Source organism: Notechis scutatus, chromosome 5 (assembly GCF_049901735.1).
Source record: "Notechis scutatus isolate UNSWTSFEM ecotype Mainland chromosome 5, rNotScu1.2, whole genome shotgun sequence".
NCBI lineage: Eukaryota > Metazoa > Chordata > Lepidosauria > Squamata > Elapidae > Notechis > Notechis scutatus.
In genome coordinates, this window is record NC_142013.1 from 53,468,448 (window position 1) to 53,489,521 (window position 21,074).

At 34.6% G+C, this 21,074-nt stretch overlaps 1 protein-coding gene across 4 annotated transcripts in view; it reads left to right on the top strand.

Moving 5' to 3' along the window:
• The window catches only part of TTC3 (tetratricopeptide repeat domain 3), an 85,517-nt gene that overhangs the window by 33,254 nt on the left and 31,189 nt on the right, over positions 1-21,074 (top strand). For 3 of the 4 annotated variants that reach the window (XM_087966755.1, XM_087966757.1, XM_087966756.1), the window contains 14 exons: positions 4,065-4,122; positions 5,347-5,404; positions 6,200-6,275; positions 7,888-8,025; positions 9,847-9,927; positions 10,611-10,723; positions 11,702-11,828; positions 14,609-14,728; positions 14,854-14,955; positions 15,718-15,810; positions 16,761-16,822; positions 17,694-17,821; positions 17,929-18,246; positions 20,219-20,488. In XM_087966755.1, coding sequence (XP_087822881.1) covers positions 4,065-4,122; positions 5,347-5,404; positions 6,200-6,275; positions 7,888-8,025; positions 9,847-9,927; positions 10,611-10,723; positions 11,702-11,828; positions 14,609-14,728; positions 14,854-14,955; positions 15,718-15,810; positions 16,761-16,822; positions 17,694-17,821; positions 17,929-18,246; positions 20,219-20,488 — 1,744 coding nt within the window. The remainder of the gene's footprint in view (positions 1-4,064; positions 4,123-5,346; positions 5,405-6,199; positions 6,276-7,887; positions 8,026-9,846; positions 9,928-10,610; positions 10,724-11,701; positions 11,829-14,608; positions 14,729-14,853; positions 14,956-15,717; positions 15,811-16,760; positions 16,823-17,693; positions 17,822-17,928; positions 18,247-20,218; positions 20,489-21,074) is intronic. The other variant, XM_087966758.1, reaches the window with a different exon arrangement.

The window sequence follows — 21,074 nt, forward strand, 5'->3', positions numbered from 1 at the left end:
TGTTTAGTTCAGCTGATTATGGAGAGCATCCAATTGTGAATGTGTCAGAGGAATATTCTGTAACTATTGCACAGAGAAATATGTCTGTTTTTTTTTTACCAGAGCAGTCATTTTCACTTTAGATCCTTGCCCTTTGCTATGGTTTCAAAACCAAGAACATTTGCAAAAATTATGATAATTTGAAATAGCTAAAATGGTCAAGACTGTCAGTGTTTATGGGCAATTTGCCACCACCCCCCCCCCAAAAAAAACCCAAACAAACCCCACATTTAAAGAGCCCTGCCTGGACATTTAACATTACTTACCCAGAAACAGTTCTAAAGATTTAGAAAGCTGTTTGCCAGTTCAAAAATTATTGGAAGTGTGTCATGAATTTTACCTGGATTCTGGGACTGATGCTATCCTGATTTCAGCTTTTTTCATGCACCAATGTCTTCTAATTCATTTTCAAATTCATATAGATAGTGAACAACACATTCCAATCTTGCATGTTACAAATGTCAAAATTTCATTTGCCTGGTAGGCTAGAAGTGAACATACACATTTACTACTAAGATGAAGTAAAAGTTAATACACAAAAAAGTGTCACCCCTCCTTTGGGTAGGATAGCAAAATCCATTCCTTATTGATCATGGAACTTTGTATAATCTGGTTTTCTCTGCACAAACACACTGGATCCAGTTTGGTCATATTGGAATTTTAGAGATCACGTTTATCTCTTTTTTTTAAAAAAAAGTGGACTTGTACTGTTTGCAGCTTGACAGCAGTCTGTGGATAGTTTTCTTTTCCTTTAACTCTGGGGGCCCTTTAATGTTTTTCCTATGTATCCACTATTTTAGCACTACAACTGCTAAAGAAAATCAAGTCTGATGCAGCCATAGTGATCCTACTTATATCATATTGGCCAATTCTGTACACAATTGTCCAGAATTCTCAACTCTCTCAGCTGTAGGACTTTGCATCCACTGTAGCAGGATTTCATTCTTTACTCCGATCCCTTTTTTATGCTATTAGATACTTCACTACTAAATGAGCATCATATATAGCTGTAGTCAACAGTGGTTCAATAAACAGTATTATTTTGTCTAGAAAGTTCCACATTTAAATAATTTATGAGATAATTATGAATCATTATTTGTTGGTGCCATAGGAAAGAGGTGTAAGTCACTTTGTATTAAACAGGTATTTTCTTCTTTACTATATTGGTGGAAAATAAAATTATAACAATATTTGCACAGATAAATTTTGCCAGTATCAGTAGCCCTTATCTCATCAATTAGTGTTTAACTGGTTAAAGTGTTTATCTTACTAACAAATGGGTCCTAGAACAGAGGTATTTTTAGCCAGTTTGTAGAACATAGAATTCAGTGGAAAAGCCTGCATACTGTTCTTGAGGCTATAACTTGAGGCTAGGCCATATGAACATCTGGAATCTGTTTTCTGAAGCTTCTGAAGTATTTATTTTTTATCATTATTGCAGTAAAAAGGATTTTAGAGTTGGTAAACATAAATCTCCCAGAACATTGTGCTTCTTTCCAAGACTTTACCTTTGTGAGAATGGACTCTTTTGTTCCTAATGTCAATATGACTTTTGCAGGTCTCAATAATATACTGTATTTTCTTTTTCTTCTATTCTCATACCTCTTAACCCTCAAATTTTAGATGCCCATAGAACATTAAAATTTCTTATGAAGCTTAATATTTTGTTTTGAATGAGCTTTCCAGATTTCCCATGTCCCATTGTGCCTAGTGAAGAATTAAAGTTTCCTCTATTACCAAGGCCAGATGACTGAGAGATTACATTTACATCATATAGACTTTAATATTGAGAAACTATCTAAAATCTCTCACGTTACTATACATAATAACAGCATTCTCCATTAATGAACCTTTTTAGAGGGAAAATTCTAAAATTATAACAGGCATGAATCTATCCTTTTGTCCAGCATCAAAGGGGGAATTGATTTTTACATTTGCTTGGAAAATAGGAATCAAGTATCAGTGGGATTTCTGCTATTCCTTCCAATTTATTTGGTTAGAGCAGGCATTGGCTTGTTTTCTACTTCAATTTATCTCAAGCATTCTTCTTTGCTTGTTTCTCACTATTATAGTGCCTTAGAAATGTGTTTATTTCACTCCATTAAAAAAAAAATCTGCCCTCATGAGTCCTTCATTTCCAGACTTATTCTGATGATGTCAGGAAAAATAGAAGTAAACAATAAGTTGTGGTTTTGGTAGATAGTTTTCCACAGAGAGTATAAAAAGCCTCAATGAACTTCCAGCCACTATACTTATCAAACAATGGCTGCAGAATCTGTTCTCCTGTCTTTTGACTAGGCTCCCAGATCTTCAAACTTCAAGTCTCTGATTCTGGATCTTCATTAAACCTCTCTGCTTAAAACTAATTGGTTGATCTTCTGTCTGAGTTGCTGTCAGCAGGAGCCTTATGATCTTGTGAGGTCTGTCAAAGTCAGGATGGAATCACAGACTCCAAGCAGTGCTGGAGAAACTGTTCTCCAGAAACAGGATTTGTTATATATTGACAACTGGCTTTGGTGTTTAGATGTGCAGATTGAGATGCTGCTGCCCTGGGCTTTGATCATGAGGATGTGTATATTAGGATGTTGCCCTGAGGATATGTGAGGCTCAAGGGGGGAAGGAGGATTGCCCTTAGATGTGTAGATGCCTCCTTAAGTGTAAATGTATTATGAGAAGGTCTAGTGTGATTTTTCCTTATCTTGAGAGGAATTTGTTTCTTTGATGGAGCCAGTGAGGTACTCTTCATCGTTTTCAGCCCAAGTATAAATGCCAAAAATACAGTAGAGTGGTTTTGAAGTTGTCAGTGGATCAAAGGTGGCTGGGGAATGGGTGACCTGGCTGTGGGGATGGGTGTCATAGGGGCTTTTACCTTCCAAAACTGTAATTAGATGTCTCTGCCTGTACTCCTCCCCCCCCCCGCCCCCTCTTTACCCGAAGACAAGTTTCATAGCAGAGCCATACCAATCTTGCCTCAGTTAAAGTTTAAAGGGGGTGTGTGTGAGGTGGGGGAAGCACATTAGATTTTTTTTAAAAAAAAATAACCAACAGTGACATTTCCAGTGTGAAGGGGTTCTTCCTCCGAGAGATTGCTATTTGGTTTGATTAAGACTGCCAAACTCTGGATATTTTTGCAAGATATTCTTCTCAGTCTTTTTTTTTTTTTTACTATAACTGGGAATGTGGCTTCTGTTCTTCATTGTAGATTGTCAAGGCTTGCCTTCTGTCAGTATGTATCTTTTTCTTTTTGGAATCCCAAGCACCAAGATGCTATATATATATACTACATTTACTGTCTCTCATTCTGAAAAAAACTATTTTCCCGACTATTCTTCAAATAAAACCAGAATCCATAACAGCATGTCCAACAAATCTTATTTGCTGCCCTTCCCTTTACGTACAGATAAAGGAGGCGGTGACACTGTATTTATATCGTAGGGACAATACTCATTAATAAGAGGAAGACTTTTATTGTTTTAACCCTATCTAGGAAGCTTAAAATGCAGATCAATGGATCATTTTAGCTCTGAGAGATGCCTTCCAAAATTAAATAAAAATACAGGTAGTCCTTGACTTATGACCACAATTGAGCCCAAAATTTCAGTTGGTAAGTGAAATATTTCTTGTGAATTTTGCCCCATTTTATGACCTTTCTTGCCACAGTTCTTAAGTACACCACTGCATTTCTTAAGTTAGTAACATGGTTGTTAAGTGAATCTGGCTTCCCCATTGACTTTGCTTGTAAGAAAGTTGCAAAAGATGACCACATGTCCCTGAGACACTACAATCTTCATAAATATGAGTCAGTTACCATGCATCTGAATTTTGATCCTATGGCCATGGGGATGCTGTAATGGTCATGTGAAAAATAGTTATAAGTCACTTTTTTCAGTGCCATTGTAACTTTGAACGGTCACTAAATGAACTCTTGTAAATCGAGGCCTTCCTGCATGCTTAGATTAAATTCTTTTCGTCTGGATGTGTTTGATACATAAAATATAAAATTACATGTTTTTTTTAATTATCAGATGGTCGGAAATACAAAAACTAGAGAAAACATAGATCATTTATCAGTTTTTACAGCAGGTAAGTTAATATATTTCTAAAGTTATATGTACTTAAAATGAGAGACTCCTAGTAATAAAATAACTAGTGAAATTGAAAGATTTGAAACAGTTGATGTAAGATTGTATGTCTAAATGCATATGATCAATGTTAAATACTATGTCTTTGAACCAATTATATTCATGTTTCTAAGCATTAAGATTTGTAATTGTCAGTGTGATTAGATGATTCTATGTACCGTATTTATCGGCGTATAACACACACTTTTTCCCCCCTGAAAATAGGGGGCAAATGATGTATGCGTGTTATACGCCGATATAATGTTAAGAAGCCTTCGGTGAATGCTGCTGGGATCGGGGATCAAGGACACAAATGAAAGAAGGGGAGGGAGGAAGCAACCGAAGCCTGTCCTTCTCTCTGGGTCAGCTCTCTCAGTCGCTCTCTCGCTCCTCCACCAGCACAGGAAGAAACTGCTTCAAAGAAGCGGGGGGGGGCTTTTCCTGTCGCCGCAGCTTCCCTGAAGCGCCCGTTTCTCCCCCACCCCCACCCCGTCCGCCCGCCCGCCCGCCCGCCCGCAGTGCTCCGTTCTGCCTGCCTGCCTGCCTTCGTTAATGGTTGAATCGAAACAGCTTCGGCTGAGTAAAAGAGGCGAATAGTTATTATTCTCAGCCGAAGCTGCTCCCAAACAACCAGAAACTAAGGCAGGCAGGCAGGCAGGCAGAATGGGACACTGTGGATTGAAGCGCGCGGGGTGGGAGTGGGGGTGAAACGGGCGCTCGGAATAGCTGCGGCGACAGGAAAAGCCCCCGCTTCTTTGAAGCAGTTTCTTCCTTGGATGGTGGAGCAGCGAGAGAGCGAAGCCTCCTTCTCTTCTCTCCCCCGGTCCTTGCAAAAATTTTCTGCTTGAAACCGGTCCCTGGTACAAAAAGGTTGGGGACCACTGATTTACCTTATAAGTGGTAATAATATTAATAAAAAAAAAGTTCTGAGCTACCCTTATTTTGCTTCAAAGTTTTTATTTAGAAATGTAATTTTTTTTCCTGAAATTTCCCTCTTAAAATGAAGATGCGTGTTATACGCCTGTGCGTGTTATACGCCGATAAATACGGTACTTTGTTTCTTTATATACTTATTTCCATATCGCTCCTTATATTCTTAGGAATAATAGTTGCAAATGTGATCTTAAGTATGCCATTCTTTTTAAAATAAGTAACAATATGCATTTTTCCCCCTTATTAGTACCAGAAGTAAGTGAAAATCCACAAAAGCAAAGAAGCCAGATGGATGATTCTGAAAAGATGAAGTAAATGTTCTTTTTGTATTATGTAGTCAGAGCAGATGCAGCAGCAATGCTCTGATGGCACATAGAACTTTAATTCTATATTATCTTTTAATGTTAATTGCTTTAAAGATTTGCAGATAAATTTATATTTTTGAAGTGCATTTTCAAACTTCTTTCATTAAAAGATGCAAGTGTCTTTCATGCATCTTTTAATAAAAACACAAATACTATACATTGCAGAATCAATTACTGTGACATATTTATATTTAGAATTAACACAATATGCCTGTATACCTACCTAAGAGCTTTTCTTTAAGAAGTAATGATAATGCCTGGCTTCTCCACGGTATACTTGAAGTAAGAAAGTGGGAATGAGTTCACTGAAGAATTAAATGCAATTTTAGTGTGTCCTTAAGATCTTATTTCATTGTTAGAACTAATTGACTGATCCACAATTTTTACTTTCTTTACATTCTAAAATAAATAAATTATTTTTAGAGTTTCTCAGTAGTTATACATTGTATACAAGGAAAAAACGTTTTATTATTCTTTAACTGTAAATCAGGGAATTAAATATTCCATATTTCATATATCAGTAATATATTTCCCAAATCCCTTGTTTAATAGTCAGATGCTTTATTTTTAAGAAAGGCATTTCAGCATTCTTTTTCATCAACATCACTTCTCTTATTTCTTTCAAATCCCAAGAGAGAAGTATGCAATAAATGGTCTGTAAAAATACATTTTTCAGAGATTTAGAGAATGAAAATCAAGTTCTTAAACAAGAATATGATTCTTAAATTGTTTTAATTGCAGAGAACAACTGAATTTGAAAACTGATTCTAAAAAAGTTGTAGAGAAATATAACTTTCAGTGTGGAAATGTGCAACAGGTAACAGAATAAATAATACATTATTTTTTAAATATATAACAGCAAGCATATGAATTTACTGATTATGGAAAGCTTACTGGATAGAATATATGATTATTAAATTGATGAAAGATCTGACAGAGTTGTACAATAATCTTGACAATCATTAAACTGCTGATGTTTATATTAAGCAATTTTGTTGATAATTTCTTGATGTAGAAATTAATTAAATAAATAAATACAATTTTCATTATCGGGTAAAGCTCAGTATAGTTCAGCGTGTCTCTCTGGACCAGCTAGTCTTTAGAAATATTCTATAGAAAGAAGGGATCTCGTCTTTTTTGAAAGCCAGGAAACCTCTCATGTCTGCTTTACTACCTAGGGTTTTACAGGTAGTCCTTGACTTAAAACCAGTTGTTTAATTACTGAACTCAGAAAGGTGCTTCTGTCCATCATAAACATTGCCCTGCAATCAGGTTATTGTGATCAGAGTCCTTGCACTTACAACCGGTTGCCAAGCACCCCACGGTTATGCCATCACTATTTGCATTCTTTTGTGTCGGCCTCGCCAGAAAGTTAAAGGCGAATGTAGCAAGGAAGATTGCAAGCTGCTACTGCCTGCCGAAGGATTTCCTCTCTCCTCTATGCTTTGGGGTGGGGTGGGATGGAAATTTTCTCCAGTCTGCAGAAACAAACCAGGATCTTTTAATATAAAGGCTATGAGAATATAAAATAGATGTGGGTAGAGGTAGTCCTTGACTTATGACCATAATTAGGACCAGAATCTTAATCACTGAGTGAAATGGTCATGAAGCTAGGTGCCTAGACGACCACTTTGCTCAATGACTGCAACTGGGAGAGCTGGGATGATTGTGAGATTGTGATCATTGAGCAAAATGGTCATGTGGGCATCTAGCTTAATGACAACTTCACTCTGACTGAGATTCTGCTACCAATTATTGTACCTGTATTTACTGTATTTACATCTATTTTTTATTCTAATAGCTTTTATAGTAGGTTACAATAAATTTGAGTAGAAGAGACTTGTAGAGCTGTAAGATATATAGCAAGATAATCTTTTTCAAACATAAAGGAATGGAAATTTATTCATGATGAAAAAAATAAAGTAACTTCCATTCAATGAATCTGTTCTTATTTGCAAGAAAAAAATGTAGGTCTTTAACTCAAGAAGAATTTTGAGGGTTCTTTGTGTATGTCATACAATAGGGATTAGGACTATTTTATGCTGTGAATGTATAACATTAAAGCAACAGAAAACCTAAATTGAAATTAAATCAATAAATAATTTTCCTAGGATGATCCACAAATGTAAAATTTTGATTAGTTTGTGAGATTTTTGTGATTTTTTTTTTCATTTGGGACAATCATGTAAAGGTGCTGTATGTGCTATGGCACATGCGGTATCACCTTTAGGGTGGGACTGATCAATGTGCGGACCTGTTTATATTATTAGACTATCATTTCCATTCTTATTGCTCATGCAGTTGCAATTCTGCTGAAGGGTTATTGCCTGTATAGGATATAAGTTTGTTTCCTAGAGGATTTTTCTTAATTAGACTACAAAGAATTTTTGATACGATAAAAACAACTGTCCTTATTTTGGATTTTGTAGGGGGATGTAATACTTTCATTAGAAATGTTGAAGACATATATGAAAAATGGATCCACATCTTTAATGAATCAATGCTTTCACAGTGCTGAACAGTCATTTGCATTACCTTTAAATATGCTAGATCCGTCTCAACTACAGGTAACAGAAATAATTCTATAATCTGCTTACAGTAATGTTTACTTCTTAATGAAATACGCTATGTATACTTTTCCCAAAATGCTATTACAATGATATATTTATAAAGAAGCTTATGACTTCCTATATTAAATATATTGATGCCAGAAAATATAATTAGATATTGGTAAAAAAAAAATCTGTCAATTAACAAATTATAAGAAGAATATGTAAAACACAGTTCAAAATGTTCTGGATGGAGAAAGGCTTGGAACAAACTATATTTGCTCTAGAACTTTATAGACAATTTGGGTCAAAGCAGGTAATTTTATTCAAAAATGGTTTGTGTGTGTTCCACTCACACATCTGTGATTCCTTTAGGAATATCTGTATATGATACCTCTCAACTGCTTGAATTTGTTCCTTCCTGGTAATTGATGGCAATGAATGTGTTCAGATACATTTAGCAAAATGCCTGGATTTGTTTGTTTTGACCTTTTGCCAAAGAAACAGAATGCATTTATGTTCTTCTATGAGTATATACTGTCTACAAAATGATACTGCATAATGGCCGGCTCCTACAGTTCTGAAAGAGTTTTATTTTTTTCTGTAAGTTAGATAGACAATCCATAGACTAAAAATTGTAGGAGCAAGTAGCTAATTGCGGGAGCAAGTAACTAATTTTTAATTGAATGTGAGAGTGCATACTATCATTTGGCTTTAAATCTCCAAACACGTAGCTCTGAAGTTACTTCTTGAGTAGATTTAATATCAATCTCCCTATCGTGATTAAGATAAATTAGTAACTTGCACACAACTTGCACAAACATAGCAGTTGATCACCCATTGCAGTACATAAAAGTCAGAGAGTTTATACAGTATAGATTTTAACTATGGGCTTCTTTTTCCTAAGCTTCCAAATTAATGGATATTTGGCAAGACCCTTTATATATTTGGAAGGCAGTTTTGTTTACAGTATGTAATGGTTCCCTAACTTGGAGCCATTTTTTCCTGCCACACCAGCCTTGATATTTTTCCCTTATGATGGAAGTCTTGAGATATTACAAGTTCTGTTTCTTTGGAAGACAACTAATTTAATATACATTCATATTCTTCCAGAATCTGTATTTTTCCTATAGATGGAATAAAACTATTTCAGTGATTTTTTTTTAGTATTTAAATTAAGATAAAATAATCTTTAAAAGAATAAGTTTTCAGAAAGTCTAGGTATTTTTTTAAGAAATGAAGTAGTAACACAGAGGATAATTAATATCTTAACAAATAGCTGGCCACAGTTGGAAATCACGTACAGATAAACAAACATGAACTGAATGAGAATAATCATCTTGGTGAATAGCATTTCAATAGAAGATTGCAGTTCTATTTTTTCTGAACCGTTCAGCACCCACATCAACACTGACAGGGCAAGTTACTGTATATAAACAGAGGGCAAACCCTGCTCTCCTGTAGCATTAAAGATGTTAACCTAGTCAGGTAATGAGACACCCGCAAGAAAACAACTACGCTCAGAGAGCACCAAGGACTTCATACTTTCACACTTTTCAGTAGTATAAACAAGGATATTTTTCAAGACACCCATTTGACACCCATTAGCTCATATCAGATGTGTTAATTGCTAGTTCAAGGTGTTCTAAACGTTTGTTCATAATGGCCGAGTTTGTATCTCATTCTAAGCTACAGGAGAAAGGAAGGGATGGAAGAGTAGCAAAAGGCAAAGAGTTGTATTATGCTTCAGTATTGTGTATGATCAAACCTGTATTTCTGCCAGAATATGTTAACAATAAACATTTACACATCTTCTAGTATTTTTTTTAATCATTGCAGTGTCTGAACCTTGCTCTTGTTGATTATGTTGTGATCATATATGGATATGCCAGTGCTCTCCTTGGAATAGGACAGCCTGAGGTAAGGCTTCAAGCTATGATGTTTTTTACAACCTACCTACCTAACATAGGAAAGTATGAATGTAAGATGCTTTAAATGGGCATGAAATTAGTTTGAGTAATGCTCTTTGCTTTTTTCAGCTCTTTTCTTACATCAGAGTTGCTACAGCTATTTTTTTTTAACCAAAACTGAAATATTGCTTAGAAAAAAAAGTATAAAGGAAGACAATAATTCTTAGCATGAAATATGACTATACTTATATTTCTTATGATATATCATCATTTAAAGAAGTTGAGTAGTTGAACATTTGAGAAAAAAGTGCTGCATTATTTTATTAATCGTTGTTTGTACAATATGATCTTCATCAATTTCTTCTTAATTGTTTGTGTTTCTATAATGGAAAGATGTTTGAAAGCTTCCAAAGTCTATTTTCTCTTAGATCAGCTTAATGTGCATCTGAGGAATCTACACACATAACAGAACTGGTCTCAAAAGTATTGTTATTGTTACTATTTATCATAGCATTTCTTTTGCTAAGATAAACTGCTTTCAAAAGCAGAATTTATCAATTGGTGCTAATTGATAGAATAAAAACCACAAACTATATGCCTCATTCATTCTTTACTTATCAATTGTACAGTAAATGACATTTGTGTATCTGAATGTTTGCACAGTGCTTTTTATCTCTTTCATTTCTTCCACAGGAACTAAGTAAAGCCAAATATCATTTTGATAAAATAATTGAGCAATATCAGAAAGTGAGATTCAACTGCTTGGCACATTATGGAATTGGAAAAGTATATTTGAGACAAAATCGGTGAGTAGTACAATAATAGTGGTATAATCGGTTGAAACATTCATATACAGAAATTGATTAATAAGCATTTGTTATCAATTTATTTTATTTTATTTGACAATTTCAGAGCCAACTCAAGGCCCTTCTCCTCCTCCAATTGTTTTCTGTCTCTTAGCCTCTAGAAAGAGTCAACTTCACTGTATTCATAAAAATAAAAAGGGAATGGGGAGTGTTTGGAATTTCCTGACAAAAAGGAAGTCTGAATCAGGTTTCACTATTGATTTGACCTGATATGTTTTGTTCCTCATTGCTTTGCTGCTTTTCTCTCCAAGGAAAGGATGGGCTATCTTCTTGACATCTAATAAAAACCTGGGAACAGGAGAATTAATCCACTGTCTCTTGTCACTGCAAAAAGGATTAGCCAAAGAGCTGGCAGCTTAACACTACAGTGGATATAGAAAGATAAATCACTTCAGAACTGTTTCTACCTTTAATACAGCACATAAGCAGTACAATTGAACTGAAAAGCAAACAGAAATCTATCAGAGTAGAAATATCTATAATAATGTGGTTGTATAAGTGTGCATACCCCAAATTCTGACATTTTAATGGGTGTGCAGACTTTCTATATGCACTGCAACAGTTATAACATTCCGGAAGCCTGTTCTATAAAAGGACTGGAAAAGTATGTTTAGATAGTGGAATCTATTTGTCTTAATTTTCCTCCTTTTAATTACTTTATGAATACTTTTTCTGAATTTATATTACACTCTAAATCACAACCCAGCCAGTTACAATTTAGCTAGGAAATTAAATGAACACAGCCTACCTTGTAAATATATGCATCAGAGCATCGTGCAAACTCAGAAAACTGTAAAAAGACTAAACTATGGTTAAATATATATATAATAGTAACTGTTAAGAGGATAAGGAGAAAAAAATGACATGTAATGTTTTTTTGTAATTGTATAAACTATGAGTCTTTTCATATATATGTAGATTTTATGAAGCTTTAGACCAATTCATGAAATCAAAAACTATGGTTAATCTTAAGATTGTACCTGGAGTACTGACATGGCCTACAACTTCAGTAGTTATCAAAGAAACAAGGTCAGAAACATTACAAGTAAGTCACAATGTTTTTTGTACTTTTTATTGAACTTTTATTTCTATAAGCCATCTCCCATAGTGCCTTCCCAGAATATATTTATCATTATGACAATTGCAAACAAATAGAAGAGCTTTTATTCATGTTTAGTGGAGGCATAGACGATTTTATCCATCCATTTCAGGAGGCAGGACTTTTAGAAATTGCTTTTACCTTTCAAAAGGATTTGTGTTACCTCTGCGAGATAGGCAGGTTGCTTCAGCAAAGTTCACATGTGCTCTTAAAAATGTGTTTTTGCTCTCTTGCTTCCTGCTAAAATAAACCTGCAAAAATTGTGCCTGAGTATTGTGGCCCCGATTCCCGAGCCTATGCTGTCAGAGGAAGAGGACCTGGAAGATGAGGAGGAGGAACTGGGAATGCCTTCCTCCCCAGGACCTTCCTCCCTGGTAATGCCTCAGGTTCCATCAGACAACCGAGAGGAACAGCCTGAGATTAATCAGGAGGAAGGCATGTCGGAGCAGCCCCTGACAGGGAGTAAAGAGGAAGAGTATTGGCTCGACCCCAAGCAGCGTCGTAGGGAGAAATGTGAGCAGCAACGTAGGAGGCGTGGGAGGGTCAGAGAGTGAGCTGAGTCATTGAGCCACACCCCACAGGGGATAAACATGGGTGTGTTTTCTCCTTAAACTTTGTACGGGACAAAGTTTAACCTTACTTCAGATTTTCTTCGTGAAAGATTATTTTGTGGACTACCTTGTGATTTTCTATGAGTAAAACTTTATTTGCTGCCAGTTCGGACTTGGCAGGCAGGACGTGGTGGAATGCCAAGAATATTATCAGTTCCAAAGAATTAACTCTGTGAAGTCCGAGCCAGCTTGCCTGCCTGTGTTTGTGTGTGTGTGTGTGTGTACATCTTTTGGGAAAGGGGAAAGGCGAAACAGAACACCTGGGTATAGGTAATGCACTGCTGAATTATATGTGTGGTTGCTGGACTGGTGATGTCTAGGTAAGGTTAATCAAACAACAGCAACAATGATACCATGATGTTGATGCGGATGAGGAATTGTCACTGCAGATGGAGAAGAGGCAATAGGGTAGTTAATATATAATTAAATATATATAAAGAATAGTTGCTGAAGCTGCACCTGTCAGTATCATGTCTCTGTATAAGCAGGTGGTTTTCACAAGACAAACATTTGAATAAAACTCAATTTCCTTCTTTAATTTCCCCAGTGACTTGTCCCAAATTTCTCCCCTGAATTTTATAACAATATTCTGAGGGGGAAAATGGCATTATGGGACTTACATTATAACAACTGAATGAATTAGACAGCAAGATTTTCATCAGAAAAAAACTGACTTGTTTGACCAGGATTAAAAGCGGGATATTTCTATAAAATTATGGAAACATTATGGACTTTATACTGATATTTGGGTATAAATGACAATGATTTTTAGATTTGAAAATTGATGGTGAGGATATGGGAAGAAGTGAATTATGTACATAATGTTAGAGAGGGTGGAGAAATATTGCATGTGCTTGTAGTTATTGCAAGGAGGATCAGGAGTCACTTTAAATATTCTTTTATCTTCCTCTTTTTCTTTTTGTATTTGTGTTTTATTTATTTATATCACACCTTTATTTTCATAAACAATTCAACACAGTGAACTTATCAAATACTCCTTCCTTCTCCTATTTTCCCCATAACAACAACCTTATGAGGTGAGTTGGGCTGAGAGAGAATGGCTGGCCCAAGATCACCCAGCTGGCTTTCATGGCAAAAATGGGACTGGAATTCATACACTCTCATTTTCTACCCCGGTGCCTCAACCACTAGACAAAATAGGTTGTTTCTTTTCTTTCTATTTTCTTTTTGATTTCACGGTGTATTATATTTTAGCATTGTTAAAGTCCTCAATTTTTTAAATAAAGTACTGTATAAGGCAGTGCCTCTGGCTCTAAAGATTTGAGACTTTTTGAGAGCAATAGATACTCCCTGACCATGGTTCTATCAATCTTATCCTTTAATCATACCTCATACTGTTCTTCATAGGCTAGCAGAGTCCTTTTTGTTGAAGAAACCTGTGTCAAATGAGTAGTTCTGTCTTTGTTATCTATTAGCATTCTGATAGTCTTATATGAGTATATATGTCTTTCAAATAAACCCAAATGATTTAATGTTTAATAGTTTTTAAAAATCTGCATTTTAAATTGGGCCCAGAGGGAATTCCTACTTATTGTAAAAGATTTCCTACACATAATAAATCAGCACTTATTAGCTGAGGAACAGGATGGTTATGTTGACAATTATTTAAAAAAAATGATGTTTCAAATGTCTTTAACCTGATTGAATTGATAAGTTCACTGAGAAAATGCTTCTTAAAATATCCATGCTACTGTGGTAATACAGAAGGCATCTTGCATTGTTTTAATAAAGCTGAAAGCCTTGAGTCAATTTTAACTGACAGTACAATTGCCAAGGTAGTAGGCAAATTCAGACATACTGATTTTCTAATTGGTGAAGATATGTCTCCATATTGAAAATTGAAATTAAAATATTCAATCTCTCACTTAGTGTGTTATTTTATGGTACTGTGTATTTAACAATTATATATTCAAAATTATAAATTATATACAATTATAAATTCAAAAGGACTTTTAGGTGTGATGTATACAGATGTTGTTCTTTTGTCTTACATATAGTCTTTTGAAGTTGTTCTTAAGTTTAGCAGTGCTTAGCAATACATAATCTCCAGGGAACAAGTGACAGTATATAACTTTGATTTTTTGGGGGTCTTAGGTCATATTGGAAGACTGTATTACAGAATGCAAGTTTCCCCCAAAACCAGATGCACTATGTTGTTATCAGCAATGCCAAGCACATAAAATCCAAATATATTTTAATGACCCGGATTTCAAGGTATTATATTTTAATTATGTTGTCTCTTTGTTTAGCCATTTTTGGAAGACATATTACTTTTCTAGTACTATTTATTCGTGCTTCATCATATTTTTGCAGGGTTAATATTTTTCTCCAAATTTCAGGGTTTTATACGTATTGTCTGCTGTGAACGGTGTCTAGTAGAATTTCATTTAAGCTGCTGGAAAAAAGTGAAAGCTGCAAAATATTGTGATAAAAATGATAAGGTAATTCTTTATATTCTCTTCTTTGTGAATGTTGCTTAGTCTTTTATTGAATCAACTGGAATTTCATAAGTTAGGCATGCTTGATATGCATCTGTATGATCATTATTTGTTGTATCATCAAAATGCTTTCATCCATAAGGGAAATTCATGGTTCAGGTTTATATAAGCTTCAATTCATTCAAATAATGTAAGGGAAACTTTTTTCCCTATTCAGCCATGTCTGATTCTTGGAGTGTCCCTGCAGTTTTCTTGGTAATTTTTTTTGGAAGTGGTTGCCATTGCCTGTTTCCTTAGGCTGAGAAAGAGTGACTGGCCCAAGGTCATCCAGCTGGCTTTGTGCCTAAGATGGAACTAGCACTCCCAGTCTCCCACTTTCTACCATAAACCACTACATTTACTGTAGCATTATAGGAGAAGGAATTATTTCTTGTACATTCTTCCTTGATTGTATTAAACTAATAATAAAGTTTGCAACCTAATACATTTTAGCTACCCTGAACTCAGTCAGTTATGAAGTCCTTGAATTTAAGTTACTATGGATGATAATAAAAACGGATCTATTCATAGTGCAGTAAATATTCAGCAGTAATAATGTATAAATTAATATTTGAAAGGAAACAGGAACAAAATAATAAAATAATGCCATAGCTATGGCATTTATGCAGTGTTTAAATTCAGTGTAAATTCAAAAGTAATATGTTAATTCCACAAATCTTGCAATGAAATCCTGTCCACAGATACATTTTCTGCTAACGTCCACAGGATATTCTTCAAGAGATGTGTTTCACTCCAGACTGTAGTGGCCTTATTTCTAAAATCACGGTCTTCAGTTCTTCCGGTATTGTCAAATGTGAAGTAAGTAGTGATAAAACATAGTTGTTATTCTTTTTTAAAGAAATCTTTCTTTCAGTGGAATCAAAATGCTGAGATATTATTTTGCTGCAGACAAGAATTTTGGATTTAGTCATGTGTTTGTTGTACCAGTTATGAATAAAAGGATCCAAGAATGTACATTTCAGAATCCTCCTGCTTTCTCCAAAGTAGAACGTTTCTTCCTTCCTGTTAACATCCAAGGCAGTGGGGGGATCCATGCTGATTGGATGAGCAATAAACAAGAAGAAATATATATACATATAGTTTGCCCCTAATCACTTAAATGCAGTTCAAAGAGTAGCAGTCTGTGGTATTAAACCTCAGGCTAGCTGAGAAGAGTAGTTGAAAAAACTTAGGTTGTTGAAAAATTATACAGATGGGTTTTGTATGTATCCTGCCATTTCAGTGGATGAATTTCTGTAAAGAGTAGTTCTTCAACATGCTACATGTACCTTTTTGTACGCAGCAGTATGGAGCAGACACCCTTTCAAACCCCACTTTAAATATCCTCCTATAGGCAAAACCACTTATCAAAACTGGTATTACTATGGATACCAAGCCTGGTGGGGAGTTTTTTCCAACTGCAAAGATGGGGAAAAAAAACTCTGATGCCAAACCATTGATAATAAGACCATCATTAATGAAGGCTACCTGTATAACAATATTTTCAGCTAATTTTGATAGTCGAGAAAAATGATGGATGAAATGCAGAACACTGATAACATTGAAACGAAAAGAATCTGCTGAATAGCTATATTGTAACATTGAATAAAATAATATATAATTTATTTTATGAAATAATACTTGTCCTAGTAAAGATACTAATATGAATTAATCTAATAGCATAGCAGCATATCCTTCACTTTAAAAACTACAATAACATAATATTAAAGAAAAGGAATATTTAAATCTGGTATTTTTTGCTTCCCTAGTTTGAACATAAAATAATAACCAAGAATCCTCCAAGGCCTGTTCTAAAACAGAAATGCTCGAGGTAAGTTTCCAAACACTCCAGGTAACAGGTTTTTTTAAACAATATATTCCCAGTAAGAAGAGATAAAATAGCAATGTTATTAAAAATGCTATTTCTTAGAATAGGATACACAAAGATATTGCTGATAGTTTGACTGTGAAAACTGTGGATACTTTGATTTGTAATCCTCCAGCCTTGAATTACCTATCAAGGTTAATAAGACTTCTCTGAGTCACTTTGAGCTAATGCGTAATAATGTTCAAAAGTTTCTAAGCCTTGTACAAATCAGCATTTATTAACTTTAAATTTTTTTTAATTGGATTTAGATTTGGAAAAAGAATATTGGTTTTGAATGGGACATGGTACTCTAAATACAATCAGTAATCATACAAATTTATGACTTTTATTAATGATTATTTACATAGAACGTAAATTTTTTTAACCATGTTTAATTCTGTTGAATGTAATAGAACTTTGTGGGAATGATGCCATTATAATTGGTTCTTTTGAAATCTTATGTGTCATTTCATTAAACTTATATTAGATGTGTAAATCTTAAATGTCCATATTAGCCTGTATTAGGCTACAGACAATTATCCAGGTTACTAAAGTTCATGTACCTTTTAATTAATAAATGATGACACATTTTAATATTCAAAATTACATCACCTACTTGTCAAAGTCCTTCTGAATTTTATCTTCCCTGAGAGCTGTCTATATGCCTGTTATGCTCACGTAGCTCTTTGGCTAGTTTCTCTTTGCTTTCTCTTACAGCAATTGGGCAAGAGAATTTATGTATTCCAAGCATTGATGATTTTGATTTTTCAGTGGCGACTTATATGCCTATATTGTTAAATGTCTTGTAAGGCTCAGTCTTAATTGTTTGCATCAGTTTTAGGAAGTTACAAATAAAACAGGAGAAAAAACTAAGAAGAAAATTTATAAAAGAAGCAGTCTCCTTCAGAAATCTTGAAGTATTTCACAGAAGTAACATTGTGGCAAAAGATGATAGCTTTAAAGGTATCTAAATATAGATTTTTCTTTTGAGAATAATTGCATATGTCTATATATTTATGCTTTCTTTATATCATCAAAGTTTGTCCATCACAGTATTTGCTTTATCTTAGGAAATATTCCGAATAATTTTTTTGTTGAGGATACAGTCCTGCAACTTATTGGACGGTATACAAAGACTATACAAGATGGTATACATGATGTCTTCAAACTTCTGATTGAATTGCTTTCATGGTGGGTACTTAGTGAAGAAGATTATGCACTCTTTTCAACAAGTTGTCAATCGTCGGCTGAAATAATGGACCAGCTCATAAGCCTTTTAATTGCTAAAAATGATAGAGTGAAGACAAGAGTTTTTGTACATGTTGTAAGTGAATTTGAAGAAGTGGATCCTAAGCTACATGACTGGATGAAACATCTTGATAATAACGGTATGGTCATGTTTTCTATAGTCTTGTAATAAATCCTTTATTGTTTCATTCTAGAACTATAAATACTGTAGCTCATGGAATTTATGAATGAAGTTTATCTTAAAGAAGAGACTTTTCTTAGTTGTTGTAATCCTGGAACTATTCTTACCAATTCTGATCTGCAAATTCCCTTATGCTTTGTTCTTAATAAAAGTTATTACAGGTTGTCCCCAAGTTACAACCATTGGTTAGTTTCCTTCAAAGTAACGTCACTGAAAAAAGCGACTTATGACCGTTTTTCACAATTATGACCGTTACAATATCTCCATGTCACAAGATCAAAATTGGGATGTTTGGCAATTGACTCATATTTATGACGGTTACAGTGTTCTGGGGTCATGTGATCTTCTGACAAGCAAAGTCAATGGGGAAGCCAGATTCACGTAACACCGTGTTACTGCAGTGATTCGCTTAACAACTGTGGCAAGTTCATAAAATGGAGCAACTGTTTCAGTAACAGAAATGTTGGGCCCAATTTTGGTTGTAAGTTGAAGACTACCTATATTTAAATATAGAAAGAAAAGGTTATATGAATCTTGAAAAGGTATTCCCTCAGTGTGCCACCTGGTAGTATTCTGCACTGGGACCTCCCACAAAGCAAAGTGCCTATTGTACACACAGGCATGGGGAGGTAATCCAGCACAGCTTTCAAAGCAGCCAAGGATGCAACTGCTTCAAAGTGCTTCAAAGAAAGGAGCTTCATTTTTGCTAATCTGCTTTGTGAAGTGACTCTTAAAAGCTTTCATAGGCCTAATATTCTAGTGGTTTAGGGTGTGTGTGTGTGTGTGTATATATATAAAATATAAATATAAATATAAATATAAATATAAATATAAATTTATATATATATGGATCTTTGGTTATTCGGGTTTTCTCCCGCGTAAGATTGGAAGTATCTAGGCAACGTTTCGATGAAGTCTCATTCATCATCTTCAGGCTTCTGTCTTCAGCTCTGTGCTTCTCATTCACTCTGAGAAGCACAGAGCTGAAGACAGAAGCCTGAAGATGATGAATGAGACTTCATCGAAACGCTGCTCAGATACTTCCAATCTTACGTGGGAGAAAACCCGAATAACCAAAGATCCACATACAAATACCCGCGAGAACCTCAGAAAACAAATATATATATGATGAAAATAAAGTATATGTCAAAGAAGGCATAATTACATCTTTTATAACTAACTGTGATCAAAATGAAACAGTCCCTTAATTTTGAGAGACTAGAATGTATCTTGGCTGCCAATTTTTTGTTTTAAGTTTCTTGTCAGAAATTCTTTCTAATTTGTTCATTATAATATGTTATTTACGATGAGATGATTTCAATAGTTTTAAGAATAGTCTTCTGTATAGATTTTTAATTTGTTAAGGCAATGCAGGGCTAGGAGCTAGAAGAATTAGATGGAAATTATCACATTTACTCCGCTGATTTTGTTTCTCCCTTAAAATCTATGCCATTTTTATTATGACTAATCTAAAACCAGAATGTTTCCAGAAACTATATGTAAATTAAAGTTATTTTATTTACTTTGTAAAATAAAGCATGTACCGTATCTCCATCATAATCTATTTCAAAAGAGTAAATGGGTTTTTTTTTACTTGAAGATTTTTATTATTTTTGTATCTTTTTAGGAAAAAGAGTGCTGCAAAAGTACGTTTACAATTATTTTTACTATATAATAGTAATACGAAAATAGTAATTCATGTAATATTCTCTAGTATAGCATTCTTAAATGTGTTCTCCAAAAAGTTTTCCAAAATATTCAAAACTTTCCAAAATAATAAGCAGGCTATCATTCAAACACACACAAGCATGCCCCCCCCCCCCCGAAAGATATATATATATAAATGTAGACCAGATGATAAATGATAATCTTCACATGAAACTTATTAGTACTACTGTGCTATTATTATTACTATTTCTATTATTTTTCAGGTTTAAAAGCTACTGAATTTTTTCTCTCAGAGTATATAACTTACATTCTACAGATTGATTTTAATTCAGTAGCGGTCTTCTGGAATGAGAAATATGGTATTAAACTCAGCAGAACATTCACCTGCTTATCTGAAGATGTAGATGAAATAATAAAATACTTAGAAGAGTTGTCACTTATGGAACTTCGCTGCTTAGTGTGGTTATTAGAAGAAAATAGACAGAGTTTCCCATTTCTTCATCAATGTTTAGATGACTATTTTGATAACCTGGGTAAGTGTGCAAGGATGCATGAAAGGAACTCTTATGAAATATTTGTCATCAGTTTGAAAGAAATCCCCAGAAACAACCTGGCAGAAAGAAATAGCTGGTTTTTTTTAGGTAATGTCAGGCTAGATAGGAAGCACCCACAGGAGTGCTAGCTCTGCCTTTACTCTAAGATTACTTTAACAAAACCTTGCAACTGAAAGTACCCCTCCTCTCGTTCACTTTTCCTCTCCCAAACACGAGGGAAGGTCTCTTCTGAAAAAGGTTCATGCCCCTCTTCTTTTGGCCTCACATTTCATTGATCAGGTCATTGCCTAGGCTGTGGCTTTTCCTCCCAAGATTTTCCCACATAACATTACAAATAGTAATGTTTTGGGTGAGGGGGTAGATTGTGATACAGATATAGAGATTAGGCAAATTGTAGCAATGTATAGGTAATGTTGGGTATATAAAGTCTCAGCATGTCTTTGATGGGGATGGAAGTTCATTTTGATTATACCCTTGACTATGATTTAGTTGTATGTTTGTTGTGTATGTAATGGCAGGTTTGCTGGTTTATTGATTTCTGTAGTCATAGGCATGAAGAATCCTG